General features: G+C 35.5%; 1 protein-coding gene across 2 annotated transcripts in view; it reads right to left on the bottom strand.

Annotated features, from left to right (window-relative positions):
• Window positions 1-24,978, bottom strand: part of nars2 (asparaginyl-tRNA synthetase 2, mitochondrial) — a 32,060-nt gene that overhangs the window by 908 nt on the left and 6,174 nt on the right. Inside the window, exons 1-9 of one of the 2 annotated variants that reach the window (XM_068213568.2) lie at window positions 19,424-19,497; window positions 16,390-16,449; window positions 15,316-15,448; window positions 11,490-11,588; window positions 11,368-11,405; window positions 11,106-11,172; window positions 6,395-6,532; window positions 6,046-6,143; window positions 345-371 (exon numbers count right to left, since the gene is read on the bottom strand). In XM_068213568.2, the coding sequence (XP_068069669.2) occupies window positions 345-371; window positions 6,046-6,143; window positions 6,395-6,532; window positions 11,106-11,172; window positions 11,368-11,405; window positions 11,490-11,588; window positions 15,316-15,448; window positions 16,390-16,406 (617 nt within the window). In that variant the 5' untranslated portion in view covers window positions 16,407-16,449; window positions 19,424-19,497. 2 annotated transcript variants of the gene reach the window in all.

Below are 24,978 nucleotides of genomic sequence, written 5' to 3' on the forward strand. Positions count from 1 at the left end.
GTATTTCTTTACAAAGTGACATTGCCACTTATTGGTCTGTCATGCAGAATATGGTGCTTTAGATCATCTGTTTTTAATGGGATTATTTTTACCTTTGTCTGTATGCATAACTTTTCAAAAATCACTCAGGAAAAAAAAAAAAAATTATATATATATATATATATATATATATATATATATATATATATATATATATATATATATATATATATATATATATATGTATATATATATATATATATATATATATTTTTTTTTTTTTTTTTTTTTTCAAGATGTTGTTAAAGAGTAAACATACCCTCAGTTAAGAATAAAATAAGTTTGATTGGTAAATATCAACCTACCATGCATATGTGTCCTCCAATCCAGCCCTGTGAAACAAGGCAAACATAACAGGGTCAGAGAAGAATTAAGACACAACAACAGGATTGATTTCAAATGTTTAGTTTCACAAGTACAACTTTTACAATTGCCTTAATTATTAAAGGTGGTTGAATTAGCTATTGTAGTTCAAATTCAAAATACTTTTGAAATTATGCAAATGCAGGTTGCTGCTATCGAGCCCATAGTTTAAACACCTACAACAATATATGAAAAAATGAATGTTTTCCATGTTAATAGGAGTTTTTGTCCAAACTACCATCCGAAATATCATGTTTAGAAACGTTTTCAATTAGGGTTGGGCGATGTCAACCAATTTGGCATCGTACGATGTCTAATGTGAAATATCGTGATGGACGATGGCATAGGCGAAGATGAATTAATCATTTATGACTACTTAATTATTGCATAACAAATATTTATTTGTAGCCTACTATTTTAACTACCTGACCCGCATAGTCTTTGTTTTACCCATAACCAAATCATAAATAAAATAAGTTCACACAAATTACTACCTGTCAATCACTTTTTCCGCAGGACTCTGGCATGAATAGGCAGAGTGACCTGTGTCGTTATAATGGTCTCGACAAACTCGATTGGTATAAAGTTGAACATCCACAGGAACCAACGAACAATATCTGAGATTTTCGCTAAGTACAAAAGTAAAAGTGAAAGATTGAAGCAGTGTGCTGATGCTGTGATAAGTTACATGATAGATTCAAAAGGCTGAAGAGTGGTTATATAGAGAAAAGGTTAATTAAATATCTCCTTTAACAACTATAGTGAGACACCATCCAGCGATACATCCTTGACAAACTGTCTGACGTGCACTGCTCTATGGAGCTCAGCCGAGCGCATAGAAGTGTGTGTGTGCAGCTGTGTTTGTGTGCGTGTGGCTGTGTGATTGTGTGTGTGTTTTTAGCGGACGGAGGGCTGTTCCGAAATGCTAGATGAAACACCAGTGTGGACGTGGATAATTTTCGTTCTAAAATTTTATTTTTATTATTTTTGTTTATAAAACTGAGACGTATTAGTGTAAACAGGGCCTAAGTGTGTATTTTTTCGAAGCGGGTTTGCGACGCAGGCGGGGCGGAGGATCGGCGATGCCAGCTCAGCATTGTGATACTGGCCATCAGCGATGAACGATGGCATCGTCTATTGACAGAACCCTAATTTCAATATCTCATGGCTAAACGACAGCATAAACTACTAAGACAATGATCACCTCAGCTACTGATCATGTGTGCTTTTTTAATGGTAAATGGTAATGGTCAGTTTGATTGACATTTTTTACGTGACATTTGTTGCCATATTGAAAGCAGCAGCAGACAGTTGACAATGATGACAAAAGTATTAGAAAACTACTCAGCATGTACTTTTAATAACGTTGAAGAGAATTAATACGTATTAATTAGATTCTAAACATTACCACTAAACTACCATTTAGTTGCTGAATGCACTATTCTGTGCCTCTGAATGAATGCTTTTAAATGTTTTTCTCATGTTGCATCTGGTGTAGACATTTAAATTGCTTGTCACTAGAATCTTGTCGCGTTGCGTGTTGTTAGGGTATGGAATTACAATTTACGCTGCTCAGCTAATGTTTACATTTGTAATATTTATATTATTTGCTCATTAAAAAAAAAAACATCTTATCTCGCAGAAGATGGCTGAATACACTGAAGAAGCCTTCAACACTGAAATGAAATACAGTACATTTTCTTCCAGGACAACCCTAATCAGGCAGCAGGTGGAACAAAGAGAGCAAAACAAGGACAGACATTCCAGCATGGAATGCATATTTTAAAGGAGAATAACTTACTTTAGCATTCTTTTTCACCAGTGATTAATTTGTAAATGAATAATTTCCAGAACAAAACCAGGAAGTAAAAGTTACATTGACTGACGTCCATCAAACAATTTCAGTTTTCCCAGTACATGACGTCATTAAACAGTGATAGCGAAAAAAAAGCATCACATTTTTGAATGGTCTTTCAATAATTTGAGCCATATAACGTTATAGGTCAGTCATGATTAAAATCGTGTAGCGGCAAACATAAAATATATAAGAACAATCTCCATTCAGTTCACTTTACTATTATGTGCCAAGTGAAAATCAAATAATTTAATGGCTCACAGTTACCTCCATTGTCATGTTGCCTGGCTGACTTGAGATTGTTTAGCGTCTGTCTCCTGCTATTCTCATCCATTCGTGCTGTTTCAGCCTCTCAAGATCTCTTTTGATCAAGCTCATTATCAGATTTACTCAAGGTTTTAAAAATGAAAACAGGCGTGGCCTCTATGCCATTTTGAAAAAAAAAACAAATATTATTTAGGAATGTCAATGGCATACATAGTCCAATTAAAAGAAGCAAGATAATTGCGAAAATGAAACAAGAAAAAATACAAATAATTAATTGGCAGGAGACCCACCTATCACCTCAAGAACACGAGAAATTAAAGACTTGGCTTTAAAAATACTTTCTATTCATCACATAAATCAGGACGTAAGAGGGGTGTAGCTATTCTGATTCCTAATTCAGTGAACTTTGAACTTATATCAGAAATTAAAGATAAAGAGGGTAGATATATTTTAGTTAGGGGGAAATTAGATAATAAAGAAATTACATTATTTAATGTGTATACTCCACCAGGAAGTACAAAAACATTCTTTAAGAAAATATTTAATTTGATAGTTACAGAGTCACACGGTACTTTGATAGTAGGTGGGGACCTAAATGTTTACATTGAACCCAGACTTGATACAACTAGTCCCAACAGAAAGAAAACTTCAAATGCTAAAATGATACAAAGACTGCTTAAAGAACTTGGCATGTTCGATATATGGAGAGAGTTTCACCCTAGGGAGAAACAGTTTACCTTTTATTCAGCATGTCATGCAATGTACTCAAGAATTGATTATTTATTCATGAATAATTCAGATAGACACAGAATTAAAATCGTGTAGCGGCAAACATAAAATATAAGAACAATCTCCATTCAGTTCACTTTACTATTATGTGCCAAGTGAAAATCAAATAATTTAATGGCTCACTCTAATCTAATCTAATCTTCAAGAAGAGCCCAGTTACCTCCTTTGTCATGTTGCCTGGCTGACTTGAGATTGTTTAGCGTCTGTCTCCTGCTATTCTCATCCATTTGTGCTGTTTCAGCCTCTCAAGATCTCTTTTGATCAAGCTCATTATCAGACTTACTCAAGGTTTTAAAAATGAAAACAGGCGTGACCTAAATGCCATTTTGAAAAAAAAACAAATATTATTTAGGTAGGCCACTATGCCATTATTTATTTTCGCTGCTCACTGCGTGCAAAACAATAATCACCAACCAATGAGAGTGATTGTAAACCTAAGAAAGCCAGTTGGCTGAAAATATTGTTGAAGGCCATCATGTGTTTGTGTGCGCATATACATTTATTTTTTAAAACAGACTTTAAACACACATGTATGCGTGTGAGTGAGTCAAGGTGTACACCACGCACAAGTTAATGCCGGACCATTTAAAATAAATACCAGAACGCAAAACACAAATATCTGACATTTTCCTGAACAGAATCTTGCAAGATCCAGCTCAAATTAAGCCCTGATGTTCACCGAGCATGTTTCTTAAATATCTGCAAACATATTGTCCCATTTTTATGCTTCAGTGGAGTCAAAGCACCTTTAAATGCATCTGTGTTGTCATTTTAATTTAATAAATTTAACTTATGCTTCGGTCAAATCACAAAATCAGTTTAAAACTGTACATTTTACATTTTGAGTTTAGTGGTAAATGATCTAAACACCTCTGACTGTCTACTGTGCTCATAAGCTTGTGTGTGACTGGTTATAAGGTTCGGCAGCAGAAAAACAAACGCAATGATGCAATGCATGAACATCTAAATGTAATGCCACAAACATTTCACAAGTCATTTTACATTCATTTTGCAGGGGTATTTTTGTGCTCACCTTAGTGGCAAATTTTAGTGGCATCTTTAGTTTTATTTTGCAGTAATAAAACATGTGCACCATCTTTAAGCTTCACATTCCACAACTGCCTATTTGTCTATTTTTAAATAATTAAAAAAATGTTTACATTATTAATCGGTGATAAATTTGCTAATATAAAATGTACCCGTGGATACAGTATATTATACAGTACATCCGGAAAGTATTCACAGCGCTTCACTTTTTCCAATTTTTTTAATGTTACAGCCTAGTTCCAAAATGGATTACATTAATTTAATTCCTCAAAATTCTACACACAATACCCCATAATGACAATGTGAAAACAGATTTTTTATAAATGTTGCAAACCTGAAAAATCATATGTACATAAGTATTCACAGTCTTTGCTAAATACTTTGTTGATGCAGCTTTGGCAGCAATTACAGCCTCATGGCTTTTTGAATATGATGCCACAAGCTTGGCACTCCTGTCTTTGGGAATTTTTTCCCATTCCTCTTTGCAGTACCTCTCAAACTCCATCAGGTTGGATAGGAACAACAGTGTACAGCCATTTTCAGATCTCTCCAGCAATTCGGCGTTCAATAGGACGATAGGACTGGCTGAGCCACTCAATGACATTCACAGAGTTGTTGTAAAGCCACTCCATTGATATTTTAGCGATGTGCTTTTGGTCATTGTCCTGCTGGAAGATGAACTGTTGCCCCAGTCTGAGGGAGCACAGTCTCAAGAGCACTCTGAAGCAGGTTTTCATTCAGCAAGTCTCTGTACATTGCTGTATTCATTTTTCCTTCTATCCTGACTAATCTTTCAGTTCCTGCTGCTGAAAAACATCCCCACAGCATGATGCTGCCACTATCATGCTTCACTTTAGGGATGGTATCAGTCTGGTAATGAGCGTTGCCTGGATTTCTCCAAACGTAACGCCAGGCATTCACTCCAAAGAGTTCAATTTTAGTCTCATCAGACCAGAGAATTTTGTTTCTTATGGCTTAAGAGTCCTTCAGAAGCCTTTGGGTTATTGATCACCTTCCTGACTAAGGCCCTTCTCCCCCGATCACTCAGCGTAGATGGCTGGCCAGCTCTAGGAAGAGTCCTGGTGGTTTCAATCATCTTCCACTTATGGATGATAAAGGCCACTGTGCTCACTGGAACTTTCAGAGCAGCAGTAACCTTCCCCAGCCTTGTGCCTCGAGACAATGTCTCGGAGGTCTACAGACAATTCCTTTGTCTTCATGCTTGGTTTGTGCTTTGGCATGCACTTTCAACCCTGGGACCTTATATAGACTAGTGTATGCCTTTTCAAATCATGTCCAATCAACTGAACTTACCACAGGTAAATTCCAATTTAGCTGCTGAAACATCTCAAGAATGATCAGTGGAAACAGAATGAACCTGAGCTCAATTCAGAGCTTTAAACCAAAGTCTGTGAATCAGGTTTTTTTATTTTTTATAATTTTCAACAATTTCAAAAAAATCTTTTTTTACATTGTCATTATGGGCTACAGTGTCTAAAATTTTGCGAAAATGAATTAATTTAATCCATTTGGAATAAGACTGTAACATAAAAAAATTGTGGAAAAAGTGAAGTGCTATTAATACTTTCCTGATGCACTGTATATTTGGGCCTCAAAACTGTTGAATTATTATACCATGCATCCTATATTATTAATTGTTAAAAAAGGAGTATAAAAACTCTTACTGTGATAGTCTTTGTGTTAAAAGTTGTAGTCTCTCCTCTCTCAGAGATCCACCACAAAGCTCCCCGACACCAGGAACCAAGAGGTCTACAGCAGCTGCCTGTCGAAAAATACAAAAATATAATGATTTAAAAAACAAAAGCAGCACATGGGGTAAAGAAAATTACGAAACATACCTTATACCGCAGTATTCTGCATTCATGCAGTCAAAATCATTATAATTTAAAAACGACAACTGATATTCTATCATGTGAGTGTTCATTTCCCCTGACAGACTGAAATATGACATGGCATGAATGCTAATTAACTAATAAATGTTTGTCAAGAGTGCTGAAAAGAGCTCATTCTTACTGTATGTCTGGGGTGGTCCTGGTTGTCTCTGGCATAGAATGGCTTTAACTCGTAGGGATAGTTTACAACAAACACAGGGGTGTTTCCGCAGTGCTTAACAAGGAACTTCTCATGTTCCGTCTGAAGATCACAGCCCCACTAATGCAAAGAAAAGAAAGGGGTAGAAAGTAAGGATAGATGTAAAAGAAAGGCAGAAAAGATTCTTTATGAACTAGACCTGCCATGTTTTTGAAAAATTGTCTCATGAACTTATCACTTACTTGAGTTCATCGTGATAATGTGCTGTATTATGAGTTTAGTATCAAGTTGAAAATATTTGAGCATTAAATGCATTTAATGCTCATTTAGGCATGTAGACATGGTCAAAACAATCTGCTGCAGTTTAAACAGAGCATCAACATGGGGAAGAAAGGTAATTTAAGTGACTTTGAATGTGGCAACGTTGTTGGTGCCAGATGGGCTGGTCTGAGTATTTCATAAACTGCTAATCTACTGTGATTTTCACGCACAACCATTCCTAGGGTTTACAGAGAATGGTCTAAAAAAGAGAAAATATCCAGTGAGCAGCAGTTCTGTGAGCACAAATTCCTTGTTGATGCCAGAGGACAATGGTCAGATGGGTTGGAGTTGATAGAAAGGCAACAGTAACTTAAATAACCACTCTTACAACCAAGGTATGCAGAAGAGCATCCGTGAACACACAACATATCAAACCTTAAGGTGGATGGGCTACAGCAGCAGATCACACCAGGTGTAACTCCTGTCAGCTAAGAACAGAAAACTGAGGCTACAATTCACACAGGCTCACCAAAATTTGACAATAAAAGATTACACAAATGTTGCCTGTTTTGATAAGTCTCAAGTTTTGCTGCCACATTCGGCCGGTAGGGTCAGAATTTGGTGTCAACAACATGAAAGCATGAATCCATCCTGCCATGTATTAATGGCTCAGGCTGGTGGTGGGGGTGGTGTAATGGTGTGGTAATATTTTCTTGGCACACTTTGGGCCCATTAGTACCAATCAAGCATTGTGTCAATGCCACAGCCTACCTGAATATTGTTTTCTGCCCATGTCCATCCATTTATGACCACAGTGTGCCCATCTTCTGATGGCTACTACCAGCAGGATAACATGTCATGTCATAAATTGTGAATCATCTCAGACTGTTTTTTTGAACATGACAATGAATTCACTGTACTCAAATGGCCTCCACAGTCATCAGACCTCAATCCAATAGAGCACATTTGGGATGTGGTGAAACGGGAGATTTCCATCATGAATCATGACAAATCTGCAGCCACTGTTCTAAGGCCTTTCTGAAAGTAAGAGGGGGTCCAACTAGTGTTGGGTATCGTTTGGAGTTATTTTAATATCGGTGCTAAAATGCTTTTAATACTGTACCGTTGCCAAAACAGTGCCTGAACTGATACTTTTAGCCACAAAATTATGGTGGATGACTCTAGAAAAATCTTTTATTTGACAAAATCTTTTAAAAAATGTTTTTAAATAAACATAAATTCATATTTTATAAATTTTGAATTGCGTTGATATATTTAATTTGATCATTTGTTGATTAGCATGAATATAAGATTTGCATTATGAAACTACATTAGCTTACTACTGTTAAAAGGCTGTCATCAAATTACTGAACTTGTTTTTTTTCTAGGGTTGGGGCTTATGACTGTGTTTACATGGTTATCAGTAATCTAATGATTTGCCTTAATCTGAATAAGGCAATAATATGGTCAAGGTGTTTACATGACTTGCTTTTAGATCGACTAAAGTCATAGCATCAAAACATTATCCATGTTTCCCCCGGAGTTTCATTTAATTTCAGGTGTTTAATTTTTTATATTTCAACTTTAACTGCCGTTTCACTTTTATTCAGGAACATCTCATTTATGCCCCCATGATAAACAGGTATTTGATGGACTGGTATAAGTGTGCTCTTTTAATGCAATTTGATACTGCACAGTGAATGGAAAGAAAAAACCTTAGCAATTCGCAACGCAGGTGTCTGTGGTCCTTTAAGGTTATCAAAAATCACTGTTTACATGGTAGTCTAGACTCTTAATCAGAGTATTGTCTAAATCATATTAAAATCGGAGCATTGGTGTCCATGTACCTACTCATCGAAAGTGCCAGATGATGTTGCAAGCTTTCAGAGTCCATTCCTCTGCCTTTAAGTTGATTCCATGAGCCCTCAAAAAGTTTGACGAGTTTCCCCATTACACGCAACTTTTGTAAAGCATCTGCTTCACATTGCTGTGTCAGAATCCTTGCTAAAATATGCTTTAGAATGCTTAATTTAAGGAAAATTTGATGAACGCGATCTTGTGTGTTGATCTGAAGATTCCCTCTTGCTCACCGAATGCTCTGTACTGCGTGCGTTCATTCCCTAAGCAACAAGAACAATTGCCTGACATTGCCTGTCCGTATTCGTCAAAGTTGTTTAGAATAAAATGTTCAGAGATGGTGTAACAATGCGTACCTCTGTGTGCCTTTGAGGCACGCCTTGATACTTCTTACGTCCTTGTCGCAGCACCAGTGGCACTGAAATTAGGCACTAAAATTCATATCCTAATTCAGTCCGGTACATACCGGTTACAAAGGTACTGGTTCAAAGCAGGTTCTAGTACATTGTATGTAATAAAGTGATCGGTACATGTATATTATTTTATCAATTATTTTGCAACATAATAAGTAATAAGTAGATTAGTATTAAGCTTAAAGTGCAATTTAAAGGTTTGCCTATTTTAGCTAGGTTAATTAGGCAACAGTGTTTTGTTCTGTAGCCAACTGAAAAGGGGGCTAAAAATATTGAACCAAATTTTATTTTATTTTTTTACAAAAAATTTTAAACAGCCAAATTAAAGACTTAAGACCTTCTCAAAAATATTAAATAATAAATACTATAATTGGTACTATAATATAATTGGAGTTGATCTTTAAAGCAAAGAGGTCTCAAGGGTTGGTGTATATTAATTAGCTCAGAAATATACAGGGTCAAGGCTATGGATGGATTTAAAAACATACAGCAGTACTTTGTATAAATTCTAAACTGGACTGGTAGCCAGTGTAGGGAAAACCAGTACAGGTGTAATGTGTTCTTGTTTTTTGGTGCCTGTTAAAAGCCCAGCAGCTGCATTTGGGACCAGCTGCAGTCACAAGAGAGAGGCCTGTCTCACACCCAGATACAATGCATTGCAACAATCCAGATGAGAAGAAGCAAAGGCATGAACCACCTTTTCCAAATCACTGAAAGATAGGACACACTTCAGCCTGGCAATATATATAGAAAAAATAGATATAGAAAAAAAAATAGAAAAAAAAACAACTATTTTTGGCAATCACATTAATTTGGTGATCCAATTTAAAGAGTCAAAGACAACAACAAGACTTTTTAACAGAGGAATGTCATTTTCAAGGAAGCATCAACAGATTGCCATTACAATCTGAACCTTTTTGACCAAAAACAATCAATTCACATACAGTTGAAGTCAAAATTAATAGCCCCCCTGAATTATTAGACTGCTTGTTTATTTTTTCCTTAATTTGTGTTTAACAGAGAGAAGATTTTTTTTCAGCACATTTCTAAAGATAATAGTTTTAATAACTAATTTCTAATAACTGATTTATTTTATCTTTGCCATGATTACAGTAAATAATATTTTACTATACATTTTTCAAGACACTTCTATACAGCTTATAGTGACATTTAGAGGCTTAACTAGATTAATTAGGTTAACTAAGCAGGTTAGGGTAATTAGGCAAATTATTGTAAAACGATGGTTTGTTCTGTTGTTTATAAAGGAAAAATTAGCTTAAAGGGGCTAATAGATTTGTCCCTAAAATGGTGCTTAAAAAAAGTATAACTTTGAAACTGCTTTTATTCTAGCCAAAATTAAACAAATAAGACTTTTTTCCAGAAAAAAAAAATTTCAAAAATTTCAGAATAAAAGACAAAGTGAAAATGTCCTTGCTATGTTAAACATAATTTGGAAAATATGAAAAAAAAAAAAAAGGAAAAAATTCATAGGGGGCTAATAATTCTGATTTCAACTGTATGTCCTTGTTCAGTAAAAGAAAGTTATTCGCTAACTAACTCTTCACATCAGTCAAACAATTTGACAAAGCCTAAAGGGAGCATTGATCCCCATTTTATGGGGAAGTAGATTTGAAAGTCATCAGCATTTAGATGATAATTTATGCCATGCTTTTCAAATATTTTTCCCAACAGAAGTAAGTAAATGGAAAACAAAACAGGACCCAGTATCGAGCCCTGTGTAACCCCACACATTAATTGAATGACAGAAGAACAAGAGTTGCCCAAACTGACTGATATAGTTCTATCCTTTACTTCAGATATGAAGAGAACCAATTAAGATATATAAAAAAACATTATATTTTAACTTCACAGGAGGGCTAATAAATACAAAATATGTATTTACATATAGTGTGTATACTTTGTGTATTATTTCATTAATATTTAGAAATATTATTATATATAATAATAAAAAAAAAACATATGGTCCTATTGAATACTTTATACAAGACAATTCTTAAAAAGGGGAAAAAATATATATGAGCAAAACAGTCAATTAAATGTTTAATCACAATTCATCATTCTATTATATATCATAATGCATTACATAGGTTAAGCTGCGATGTAAATTTTAGTGTACACAACTAATGCTGTACTGTACTTGCCTCAGGGCTGAATGTGAAGTTCTGTGAGCTGCTCTTGAGAATGTCTATCGCCTCGGTGTAAGAAATGCTGGAGATAGCAAATATAACTCAATTTAGATTTACAAGAGCGATGACAGTTACTCATATGATTTAATAACAATAGGCTTATATTCAGCATATTTTAGATCTAATAAAATAATGTAGTGTTTTTGCAGTGCCTACTTTGAAAAGTACAGTGAGCTAAATCTGGGAAATGAAGACAAAATTGAAAAATAATACGTACACATTAAATTTTCTGTTCAACATGGGATCCACTTGCTCCTGGGGATGAAAAGGAGTTTATTATTACCAACATTTGTTTTGCACAAACACTTAATGCTCTAATAAAAGATTTGTTCATCATACCCGATGTCCTGGTGCCACATGTTTGTGAAATAACTCTACATCCTCTGTGCAATTTGAAAACACATGCTCTGTGGCAGCCTTGAATAAGTCCTCCATTACCTGGAGATGAAAAACAAGCTTTAAGATGAACAAAGTATAACTTGTTGATGATCAATCCAACTTAAGTGCCCCATTATGATCTTTTTTTTTTTTTTTTTTGCACATAGTGTATAATTAAGATGATTGTGAATGTAAAAGGTGTGTAAACAAACAAAAATGGGAGATCCTGACTTACGAGATAACTCAAATTAAAAATTTAAAGTCAGAATTGCGAGTTATAAAGTCACAATTCTGAGTTATAAAGTCGTAATTCTGAGTTAAGTCAGAATTCTGAGTTATAAAGTCAGAATTGCGAGTTATAAGTCAGAATTCTGAGATATTAAGTCGAAATTCTGAGTTAAAAAGTCGCAATTACAGGTTATAAAGACAGAATTGCGAGTTAGAAAGTCAGAATTCTGAGTTATTAGGTCAGAATTGCAAGTTATTAAATCAGAACTTTGAGGTATAAAGTCAGAATTGCAAGTTATAAAGTCAGAATTCTGAGTTATAAAGTCAGAATAGCAAGTTAAGTCAGAATTCTAAAATATAAAGTAGCAATTCTGAGTTATAAAGTTGCAGTTTCGAGTTACTAAGTCAGAATTCCGAGTTATAAGTCAGAATTTTAAGATATAATGTCGCAATTCTGAGTTTTTTAGTCGAAAATTTGAGTTATTAAGTCAGAATTCTAAGTTATAAAGTCAGAATTGCAAATTATTGTTGCAATTCTGAGATATAGTCGCAATTATGAGTAAGGCCAGAATTCTGAGTTATAAAGTCAGAATCCTGAGTTATAAAGTCAGAATTGCGAGTTATTAAGTCAGAATTCTGAGTTACACAGTTGCAATTCTGAGTTATAAAGTTGCAATCTTGAGTTATTAAGTCAGAATTCCGAGTTGCACAGTTGTAATTCTGAGTTATAAAATCAGAATTGCAAGTTATTGAGTCAGAATTCTGAGTTCTAAAGTCAAAATTGTGAGTTAGGTCAGAAGTCCGAGTTATAAAGTCAGAATTGCGAGTTATAAGTCAGAATTTTGAGTTATAAAGTCAGAATTCTGAGATATAAAGTCGCAATTGTGAGTAATAAAGGAGTTTCCTGTTATCGCGACAGGCCATTAATGGAGTGACTCTTTCTTTAGGTTCTCTGCTTGTGAACTGATATGGATTTGCAGCCCAATTTTCCCAATAAGAGGGCAGAAGGACCAATAGTATCTGGATGCAGCCGTTATGATGCAAGCTGAGATTGCATTGCCCAGAGATGCAGTGTCAGACACAATGTACTCAGTGGAGCTAGTGACGTCACTGTGAGGGGTAGGGTTAGGGGTGGGGTTAGGTGAGTGCATTAAAAAGCTTTAGATGCAGTTCAGATTGCATCTGCACCGAGTCTGCAGGCAGACCCCTCTCAGGATTACACAATATTTAGTTGACACTTTTACTGAATTGCAATATGAACTAATACAGCCCTTTTAGTTTTAGCCCATAATGTACAATACATGTGTCTGCAGCTTCAAGTACACCACATGAGGGCACCCTTACATCATGAAACAACAGCTGCAACTAAATGTAAATCATATCAACACAAAGAGATAAATAATATAGAAGTCATAATTTTAGCCTTTTAGAGCAATCACACAACTAATTGTTTTAGATGCTCTGTTTAATGCTTTATAACTGCTATTTAGACCAAATGGTGAAATAAGTGGCATAATTCGTAATGATCAAATCCATACGAATGAACAGCCTAGTTCGACCTACATATTTCCTTTTTGAAAGTGTGATAAACAATAAACAGTCGTATACAAGCTTTTTGTTTTTATTAGGGGCTAATGTGCATGTGTCTTTAACGCCCCATTGATGGACAGTTTTTAAAACAGAAAACCCTTTATAACTCGCAATTGGCTTTATCACAGAATTGCGTGATATAAAGCAAGAATTCTGACTTTATAACTCACAATTCTCACTTTATAACTCACGATTCTGACTTTATAACTCAGAATTCTTACTCAACTTGCAATTCTGACTTTATAACTCACGATTCTGACTTTATAACTCAGAATTCTGACTTTATAACTTAGAATTCTTACTCAACTTGTAATTCTGACTTTATAACTCACAATTCTGACTTTATAACTCAGAATTCTGACTTTATAACTCAGAATTATGACTAAATAGCTCAGAATTATGACTTTATAACTCAATTCTGACTTTATAACTCAGAATTCTTACTCAACTTGCAATTCTGACTTTATAACTCAGAATTCTGACTTTATAATTCGCAATTCTGACTTAATTAATCAAAACAGCGACTTTATAACTCTAAAGTCTGACTTATAACCCCAGAATTGCGACTTTATAACTCACAATTCTTTCTGATTTAATAACTTGCAATTCTGACTTTATAACTTAGAATTCTGACAATTTACCCCATAATTGCGACTTTATAATTCAGAATTCTGACTTAGTAACTTGCAATTCTGACTTAATAACTTGCAATTCTGACTTTAAAACTCAGAATTCTGACTTTAAAACTCAGAATTGCGACTTTATAACTCAGAATTCTAACTTAACTCGCAATTCTGACTTTAAATCTCAGAATTCTGACTTTATAACTCACGATTATAGTCACAATATCAGAAAACCCTTTATAACTCGCAATTGGCTTTATCACAGAATTGCGTGATATAAAGCAAGAATTCTGACTTTATACCTCACAATTCTGACTTTATAACTCACGATTCTGACTTTATAACTCAGAATTCTTAACTCGCAATTCTGACTTTAAATCTCAGAATTCTGACTTTATAACTCGCAATTCTGACTTAACAACTTGCAATTTTGAATTTATAACTCACGATTCTGACTTTATAACTCAGAATTCTGATTTTATAACTCAGAATTCTGATTTATATATTTTTTTTAAATTGTATTTATTTTTTTATTCAGTGGCAGGAACAAGCTTTCATAGTTTTTACTGCATTTCAGAAAAATTATTTTAGTCCACACAGAATAAAGTGCATCATATGCGATGCTCAGAGTATGCACACAAGTACATCTGTACTTGCAGTCTACCGATTGTGTAATGGTCATATGAGAGAGACTTGACGAATCAGCAAACAATACACAATCGTTTTGAAGACCAATTAGAAAGCGATTGTGGATAGCCACGCCTCATTTTTCAAAAGTTTGTCTGAACTGTGCCCAAGTTTGAGCCCCTAATTCTATTGTGAGTGCTCTGTATTGTGACCAAATGCAGTCAGTTTGGCCGGTGTCCGGATATTTTATCCTACCAATCAGATTATGCAACCAACACTGTATTTGAATGATTCTGAGGTTGGGGTTATGGATTAGGTAGGTTAGGGCAATATTACAGCTTCATATCACAGTACTCCACATTTAAATTTACACTGGTAGCCAAATCTGATGGGTAGCATATTGTATATTGTTAAGTGTAGGTCAAATCTAACAGCTCGTAGTAGCATGTGTTAGCTATACTACTTTGCAAATATTTTAAGCATAATTACAAGTTGCGCACGTTGGTGACCTTGAGATAACACACATGAATGAAGGCTCCGGCACCTGTCACTGAGTACCTATGGTTACTACTAATATTTAAGAGAAGTACATTTATTTCAACTGTCATCAAAACTGACTGAATTTTAACAGACCATGGGATAAGGGGGCTAAAGTCTTTATCAGTAGCTTGATAGTGTCTTTTACCCTACAATGATTTCATTCCTTTTGTGAGTTTTACCTTCATAAGGTCATCTAGTGACTCTGTGAAGGCGATCTCTGCCTCTACCATATAAAACTCAGCCAAGTGCCTCCTGCTTTGAGAATTCTCCGCTCTGAACGTGGGTCCAAATGTGTACACAGCTGAAAAGGCACTGCAACAGGCACAAACATATCATTCACAACATAGATTAGCATTCAGCTTTAGCAAAGAACACTTCTAAAGTTACAGCTCTATAATAAGTACTTTCATTTTTGTGTACATGCTTCTAATTCTTTAGAGTTTTTAATACAAAATAATACTTAAGGTGATCTAGAATGGTTTTGTTTTGATTACTAAAGATTATATATTTTTATTTATAATTAATTTTGTTGTTGCTAGTTAAAAAAACTGTGGTATATTCAATGCTTTCATTTACACAAAATTTGTAAATGACTGTATTTCCTGGAAATCATTATTGTTGTGAAGGGGCATGGCCGAGAGACGTGGGAGCTGAGCCTAATATATATATTAGGGCTGTCAAATGATTAAAAAAATTAACATAATTAATCACACTTTTTTGTAATAATCAAGGTTAATCATGATTAATCATGAAACGCCGTATGTATTACAGAAATAGAAGCATAGGCATTAAATGCCATTTCAATTTCAAAACAATCAAGGCCAATAACAAACAAAAATAATTTACATGTTGGATTTTAAGTGGACTACACACACACACACACGCATGCACGCACGCAAGCACGCACACACGCACGCACGCAAGCACGCACAACACGTGCAGTACAGAGGATCCTTGGAGCGAGGGAGGTATCCCTTCAGATTCATCAACACGCATGATCACCTTTATCAAATTTGCTTAAACTAAGCGTTCTAAAGTATGGCTGTATTTTACAAGCAAGGATTCTGACACAGCAACGTGAAACTTATGAAATGTAAGGGCTCATAAAGGCAGAGAATGGGGCTGTCTTTGACAGCTTGCGACTTCATCTGCCATTTTCACTGAGTACATTTACATCGACACCAATACTCTGCTTTTATGATTAAGATAAAACTGATTAAGAGTTTACCATGTAAGCAGCAATTTTTGATTAGCTTAAAGGATCATGCATGTCTTTCCGTTCGCCATGCGGTATCAAATTCCATTAAAACATCCTGAATGAAAATATGCTGGATGAGAGTGAACTGCTGAACTTCAGTTAAAGTTTAAAGAATAAAAATTAAACACCAGGAATTGCATGAAACTCCATGCAGGATAGTCTGGTAATGCCACATTAATTGTTTTATACTGAAACTTTTCTTCTAAAAGCGCGTCCTTGGTGTTATCCAAATTTCTTTGCACGTTAAACCAAGCGGCAACCTCCCGCTCTCCCTCAGGAAGCCAATACGGAAGTAACTAAAACTGCAATTCATCCGAAATTCCGCTAGTCGTGGCCGCTCCTGGCTCCAAAACGGAGCAAATTTCAATTGAGCCCACTGTTAGAATGGCCAACTTTACAGCAGAAAAAAAGGTGTTAACAGCCTGGTACAAAAAAAGATTTTGGTTAATACAGGTAATATTACCCTTCATGACAACTGTGAGGGGGGTGAATTTTTTTATAACTCATCCGTTTCCTTTATATTAAGTTATATTAAGTTTGCATAATTAAGGGTGTGGCCACTTGAGTGACAGCTAGGTCTCGTTGGTCGCAGTCACGTCACCTCAGCGAAATCCTGCAGTTTAGCCACTGAACTCGGCATATTTATCATATTTCTGTGTTGTTTTATGTGGCTTTACACAGTCAACTGCCTTTTGGACTTGTTTCCTACAATTATTAGATGGCATGGCATGCTGAGTGAACTTAATTGTGCTCACAAACCATTCACGTGGCCTCCGTTTCCCATGTGAGTAAAGTTATATACTTATATACCATCTCTATACATGTATTTGTTTTATTTAAGATCATTTATCGTTTATATTTATATTTAGAGCTGTAATGCACTCCAAAATCTGTCAGATTGATTAGCTGTAGGCTCTAGATCAGTCATCTGAAGCGTTGCCATACAGTGTTATGCTGTATTTCATCAATAGTCTTACATTAACTAACACAGACTATATCTGAAGTGTTTAAAAGTAATTCGCGTTTTCCTCCTGTTGAAAAACCTCATAAGAACAATGTTTAGTGGCTCAATGTGTTACAGCAGTGTTTTTAAAAGTCTAAACACTTTATTGATATAGTGTACAACCAAGCACAAGTGGTCAGAATACAAACGAGTCACAGGTGATAAAGTATTAAGCGTTCTCCCAAAGTAAAGTGTGTCTGAACCAGGTCCAAGCTAAATGCTAGCAGGTGTCTGTAGCTCCGCTCACTCTCCGCCTCTTTGCCCTTGTTTGGTATCCCGCCGTGGATGTGATGACGCGTGACCAAAATGGCGACGGTTGGCCGCGCCTACTTGTGGCTTCTTTTGCGCTCTTCAGAAACCTATGGGTGACGTCACGGATACTACGTCCATATATTTTACAGTCTATGCGTTAAACACACGCAGGGCCAGAGCAAGCTGAACTGGCATTCTAGGAAAACGACAATCACGCCGCCCTCAACCCAAAAGTGAAAAAAGAAAGTAACTTTTTTGCTGATGAAAGCAAGGACTGTGAGGGAGAGGGTTGGTGTAGCTGAAAGTGAAAGTTAAGACCGGGAGGTTCGCTCATTATTCTGCTGCCCAAATATAGGTTGCCTCTATGCACACACCATCTCTGAACACACGTCGACCACAACAGGAAAAGAAAAAAAAAATGCAACTGCGTATAATTATTTAACTGCGTTAAATATTTCAAATTAATCATATATATTTGGAGAGTTAAGGTGTGGAAAAGCCCCATGCAAGTATACAGTACCACCCAGACTGCTGCATGCCCAGAGTGAAGCATGGTGGTGGATCAGTGATGGTTTAGGCTGCAATATTATGGCATTCCATAAGCCAAAGACTTGTGCTAGATGGGTGCATCACCTCTAGAATGGACTACCGAACCATTCTGGGAGACCATGTGCACCCAATGATAAAACAACATATCCTAAAGGTGGTGCCGTGTATCAGGATGATAATGCACCAATACACACAGCAAGATTGATATAGTAGCTTGATAAGCATGAAGGCAAAGTTCTCACATGGCCTGCACAGTCACCAGACCTAAATATTATTGAGCCACTTTTGAGTGTTTTGGAGGAGCGAATCAGCAACGGGGCGAGGCAGTGGCGCAGTAGGTAATGCTGTCGCCTCACAGCAAGAAAGACGCTGGGTCGCTGGTTCGAACCTCGGCTCAGTTGGTGTTTCTGTGTGGAGTTTGCATGTGCTCCCTGCCTTCGCATGAGTTTCCTCCGGGTCCTCCGGTTTCCCCAACAATCCAAAGACATGTGGTACAGGTGAATTGGGTAAGCTAAATTGTCCGTAGTGTATGAGTGTGTCTGTGAATGTGTGTGTGGATGTTTCCCAGAGATGGGTTGCGGCTGGAAGGGCATCCGCTGTGTAAAAACTTGCTGGATAAGTTGGCGGTTCATTCCGCTGTGGCAACCCCGGATTAATAAAGGGACTAAGCCGACAAGAAAATGAATGAATGAGTCAGCAACGGCTTTTTTGCACCAGCATGAAAAAGTGATCTGGCAACTATTCTGCAAGAAAAATGGCTCAAAAACCCTCTGGCCACTGTGCAGGACTTGTATCTGTCATTCCCAAGATGACTTCATGCAGTATTGGCTGCAAAAGGAGGCCCTACATTATTTTATTGAATAAATTATTGTGGTTGAATTATTGTGAGCTATATAGTTTACTATACTATACTATAACTTATACTATAACTACTATACTATAACTTTACTTATTTTATAGATGTAAATTAATAGATTATTTTGTACTATCTACAACCCAATACCTTGATCATAATAAACTTGTTAAAGCAAAACTAAAACCACCAAGGATGCGTATGATTCGCTATACAATTTTTGCTGACTGTGTTAATTACAAAATAAGCCACAAATTCCCAGCCAATGCCATCACGGTATTCTGAATTAGAATTAATAAAGTTAATATATTGACAGCCCAGATAATTAAACTTTAAATAAGAATGTAGTGCGATTAAGAAGTCTGTCTTTACCCTGCCATCACCTCCAGATGCAGCTGTCCTGAGACTGTTAGATAAGCTGGCACAGAGAAGAAATGTGGGTCATCTGAGTCCTTTTTATCCCCTGTAGGCTTCAGAAAACACACACACAGAGCGATCAGCAAAAGCATATATGCGCTATATTTTGCTTTGTACAATTCACTCAAAAAGAAGAGGGTAATGATGTAAATGATATGCACCTCGACTTGGAAAAGCTCTCCAGCTCCCTCACAGTCATTCGAGGTGATGACTGGTGTGTGAATCTGCACATAACCGTGATCCTGTGACAATTAACACAATCAATATTCAGGACAGGCATTCACATACAGATGGTGTAGGAACTCGATACCTTTAACATTAATTTGCACATGTAAATTACACGTTATATGGCTCAAAGATCTGTTTAATAGATCTGTATAATAGAATGTGCGTAGTTATTTTATTTTTTTGGAGCAAACATGAATGCCTATAATATGATTTAGAGAAGATCCCTACTAAAATGTCTGTTTTTGTCATTGTATGGAATGTATGACATGCTGTATTCTAATCAATGAAATAGATAATAAAAAAAGTTAATAAAGAAGGTATTTCCATCATTCAAAAAGTACAGAAATGTAAATAAAAAAAACTGTAAATGAAAAAGCTTATTTAATGACTGTCCTATCACTTAAAAACAACAAACCCAGCGCATCTCTCTATATTGAGGCTAAAACAATGCTTTATTAGTATTATTATTATATTTATTTAATTAATTCAATCATTTATTTGTGTATGTATGTTTGTACTTTCATTTGTTGTCTTTTATTTCTTTAATTTTACTTTCCAAAATGAATCCTCATTTCACTTAAGTTTAAAATGATAATAAAGTTTGTTAACAAGTTTTTAATGATTATTGAAGGACTTATAATGCTTTGTTTCGTTGTTTCATCTTCATTTACAAGTTACTGTATATTTCGTATCCCGTTCTTTTGAGCCCCCCAGGCATAGTCACAAACTGCTGTTACTCTTAAAAACATGCTCTTAATTCCTTAGTGCTGCGGCAGCACTGCATGCATCGGCAATGGTCATTTTGAAGTGTCACTCACTGTTTGTTTCCAACAAAATATTTAATATTCAGTATATAAAAATATACATTTATTAATTAATATTCCTTTGGCTTAGTCCCTTATATAATAGGGGGTCACCACAGTGGAATGAATTCGCCAACTATTCCGGCATATGTTTTACGCAGCGAATGCCCTTCCAGCCACAACCCAGTACAGGGAAGCACCCATACACTCCTTCACACACACACAAACACTTCGGCCAATTTAGTTTATTCAATTTACCTATAGCCTGTCTTTGGACTGCAGGGGAAACTGGAGCAGGGGGAAACCCACACAAACACACAGAGAACATGCAAACTCCACACAGAACTGCCAACTTGCTCAGCCGGGACTCGAACCAGCGACCTTCTTGCTGTGAGGTGACAGTAACAACTGAGCCACTGTGCTTGCCTCAAAAATATACATGTTAAAATAAACTAATAAATAAATGAGCAACAAAATTAAGAATTATATATATTTTTTCAACTTAATTAAAAATCATTTCAATGATATTGCAAGAGAAACCTTTTTAAATATGTCTAATAATATGTTCTGAATGAAAACGATGTCTGAAATCATTTAAAAATGGACATGCTATTAAAATGCTTTTTCAAATGATTATTACAATACAACTACAAATCACAAATTGGTTTTTTCTTTTTCAATAATGAAGAACGAGTAAGTTCTGTATGTCTATTTTCAAAATAATAACAGCTTCTTCCTTTATTTAGTAGTGCTATTCATTGATTTTAGTGATTATATACATTTATTTATTCATTTCAATGCATTAATCATGTGTTAAAAATGTTGGTGTAATCTGGTAATCGTCCACATTTGATGTTTGTTAGTGCAACTGGCATTAAAATGACATAAGCTTAAAAAAATGTATATACACAGTTGAAGTCAGAATTATTGACCCCCCTTTTTTGAATATTTTCCAAATGATGTTAAACAGAGCAAGAAAAATTTCACAGTATGCCTGATAATATTTTTTTTTCGTCTGGAGAAAATCATGTTTGTTTAATTTGGGCTAGAATAAAAGCAGTTTGTAATGTTTTAAAAACCATTTCAAGGACAAAATTATTAGCCGCTTTAAGCTATATTTTTTCGATACTCTACAGCAGTGATTCTCAAAGTGAGGGTCGGGACCCCCCAGGTGGTCGTGGGACAATGAAGCGGGACATGGATGATAAATCTATTTATTTTTAATAAACCATTAGAATTACCATATTTTATCCATAACCTACTGAAGAGGGGAAAACAAAGTCATTTAAAGACACCATTTACTATATAGTTACTATAGTAGCTTATAGTTACTAGTTCTATTGGATATAACCTCTGGGGTAGTTAAATAATATTAAAGATACAGCAATAGTGTCAGATGCAGCAGATTGATTTTATGGCACCAGGTAAAATTTTCTGGCCAATTTACAGCACTGACATACATTAAACAAATTAAACGAAGAATAGACTTGGGTCTATTGGTGTGGGTGCGTCATTGCATGCAAGGTTTCTGTATATTTATAACCACCTCAGAGGATATTGGCTGTCACGAATCACTGGAATTGTCATTTTGTGGGTGGCGGGCTAAAAAAAATTGGGAACCCCTGATCTACAAAACAAACCATAATTACACAATAACTTGCCTAATTACCCTAACTTGCCTAGTTAACCTAATTAACCTAGTTAAGCCTTTAAATGTCACTTTAAGCTGTATAGAAATGAAAAATGAAAAATATCTTATATTTTATGTACTAATCATAATGTCATAATGGCAAAGATAAAATAATTCAGTTACTAAAACTAGTTATTAAAACTAATATGTTTAGATATGTATTGAAGAAAACTTCTCTCCGTTAAACAGAAATTGGGGGGAAAAAATAAACAGGGGGTCTAATAGTTCAGGGGGAACAATAATTCTGACTTACTCTGTATTTAGGTGCATTTGAACAAAACATATTTATTAAACGGATGTATTTTTAAAATAATATTTTAGTTACAGAACATCTTTAGAAATAAAGAGAATAAAATTACAAATTACAACATTTCAACAAAATTGTAAATATTTTTTGTTTCTCTTGATTTTAGCTATATTTGAAAATGTTATTTAATATTTTTTTCCTAACATATAAATTGGGCTGCAAACTTTTGAACCATTATTGTAAGTTATTTTGTTAGATTAGCTCCAGATTTGGCTTCAGTACTGACTAAACTAATGTACATGCACAAATATAATATTGTAAAGCATCCTATAAAAAATATTCATTTAAATGAGAGCTCTTCTAAATTTTCCAAGCCTGTTAATGATATCATGAATTATAATGTATTATTTATATATTATTTAACAATTTATAGGAGTCTTACTGACCCACAATGCTCGTACAGCTGTGCGCATTTCTTTGTTTATTTATTGCCACAACAGCAACTTATTACTTTTTTTGGACAAGATCTATATAGAGAAGTATATATTACATACCAATTAGGGGTGTAACGGATCACAGTTGATCCGTGATTCGTACGGATCACAACCCACAGTTCAGAACACATGCGACCTGCAGATTAATACTTTTTTTTAACTTTACTAAATTTGTAATGATCACAGAGAGATCACCTTTAGCATCATTTAAATCACACATATGAAAGCATTTAGGCTTTCCTGTAAATTGTAATGATGAAAGAAGAAGTTGTGGGAGGTTATTCGAGATGTGGTGGGTTTCTTAGGTTATTAAAGGTGTTTTCTGTCACTACTTGTTTAGCCTGCGTAATTGCATTCAGTGTAAGCTGGACTATTAACCATTAAAAATCGAGATCTCAACAATCTGGATCTCAACAACCAACCAACATACATTATAAATAATGGTGGTTTGCATGTTTATTAATCCTCTGAATCGCTGCATTTAAATCTGTGTGTGAAAAAGTTTAAATTTATAGTTTAAATATAACCAGGGCTTGACATTAACACCTACAGTACTAGCATGCCAAATGCTGGTAGATTTTAGCTGTGGCGGGTTAGACAGACACCTCCACTAGCCACTTCGCCTGGTTGAAAATAATTAAGTTGCCAGAACTGCCTCATCCCTATGTATACAAATTTAGTTTAGGAGCGATCGTCAATTTGCGCGCAAATGTGAACTTAAAACCGAAAAGTAGCATGATTGATAGCTGTTCCCCCGAGCAAAAGAAAGCAGGTGAATACTGAATAAGAGGATAATTGGGCGCACACTGAGACACAGGCGATCTAGCTTGCTGACGTTGTGAGCAAGGCACAGCTAACGTGAAGCATGCAAGTGCTTAAAAGCTCCAGTTGCCTTGTGCAAAACAACTGTGCCTGAAAACGCAAATGGTGCGCTTGTTCATTAACTTATTCATTAATTTTCTTTTCGGCTTAGTCCCTTTATTAATCTGGGGTCGCCACAGCATAATGACCTTCCAACTTATCCAGCATGTTTTTACGCAACAGATGCCCTTCCAGCCGCAACCAATCTCTGGGAAACATCCACACACACTAATTCACACTCATACACTACGAACAATTTAGCCTACCCAATTCACCTGTACCACATGTATTTGGACTGTGGGAGAGACCAGAGCACCTGGAGGAAGCCCACGCAAATGCAGGGAGAACATGCAAACTCCACACAGAAACACTGAGGCTCGAACTAGCAACCTTCTTGCTGTGAGGCGACAACACTACCGACTGCACCACTGCATCACCTGGTGCACTTGTTCGTCTTTAAAATAGGTTGGAAAAAGTTGTGCTCATGCACCAACAGTTATCGCTTTGGCTTTTACCATTCTTTGAACAGATTATTATTGGGCCTAACGTTAACTGTGTGCATTAACATCCTTTCCCACACAGAATGTTTTTCACTTTATTTTTGTCAATATTTTTGTTTATCCATTTACCTGTAGTTATCTGATGATCTGGGGTCTTTAGCCTGAACAAATTACTATGTATAGCTTTAAATAAATGAGAATATTTTTTTTGAAACGTCAATTGTTTTTTTTAAGAACATTTTTGTTCTTGTATGTATACTCAGTGTTGAGCCCTAAAAAGTAATGGGAAATAATAATAATAAAAAAGCTAAGGAGGTGTATAGACATAACACAATTTAAATCAAGTATTTTTAGCATGCCAAAATCAAATTCATGCACATAAAATATATTTACCTAACAACAAACTTGTGGCTAGTGAAAACGGTGAGTGGTTAGTAACGTTGCACAACTATCAGCCACAGTGGCTGGTGATCAAAAAAGTTAATGTCAAGCCCTGGTGATACATGGTAAACCACTGATGTTTATGGTAAAGATTAAAAACACCATCATAAGCATTTAACTTGACGGTAAAAAATAAAAGTTGTAGGCAGCAATTACATTATTTAACCAATAGATGGGCATTAAACATATGCCACTGAATAATTCCTCAAAAATGATCCATCTAGCAATGAAACACGTTTTATGAGT

Source organism: Danio rerio, chromosome 15 (assembly GCF_049306965.1).
Source record: "Danio rerio strain Tuebingen ecotype United States chromosome 15, GRCz12tu, whole genome shotgun sequence".
Taxonomy (NCBI): Eukaryota; Metazoa; Chordata; class Actinopteri; order Cypriniformes; family Danionidae; genus Danio; species Danio rerio.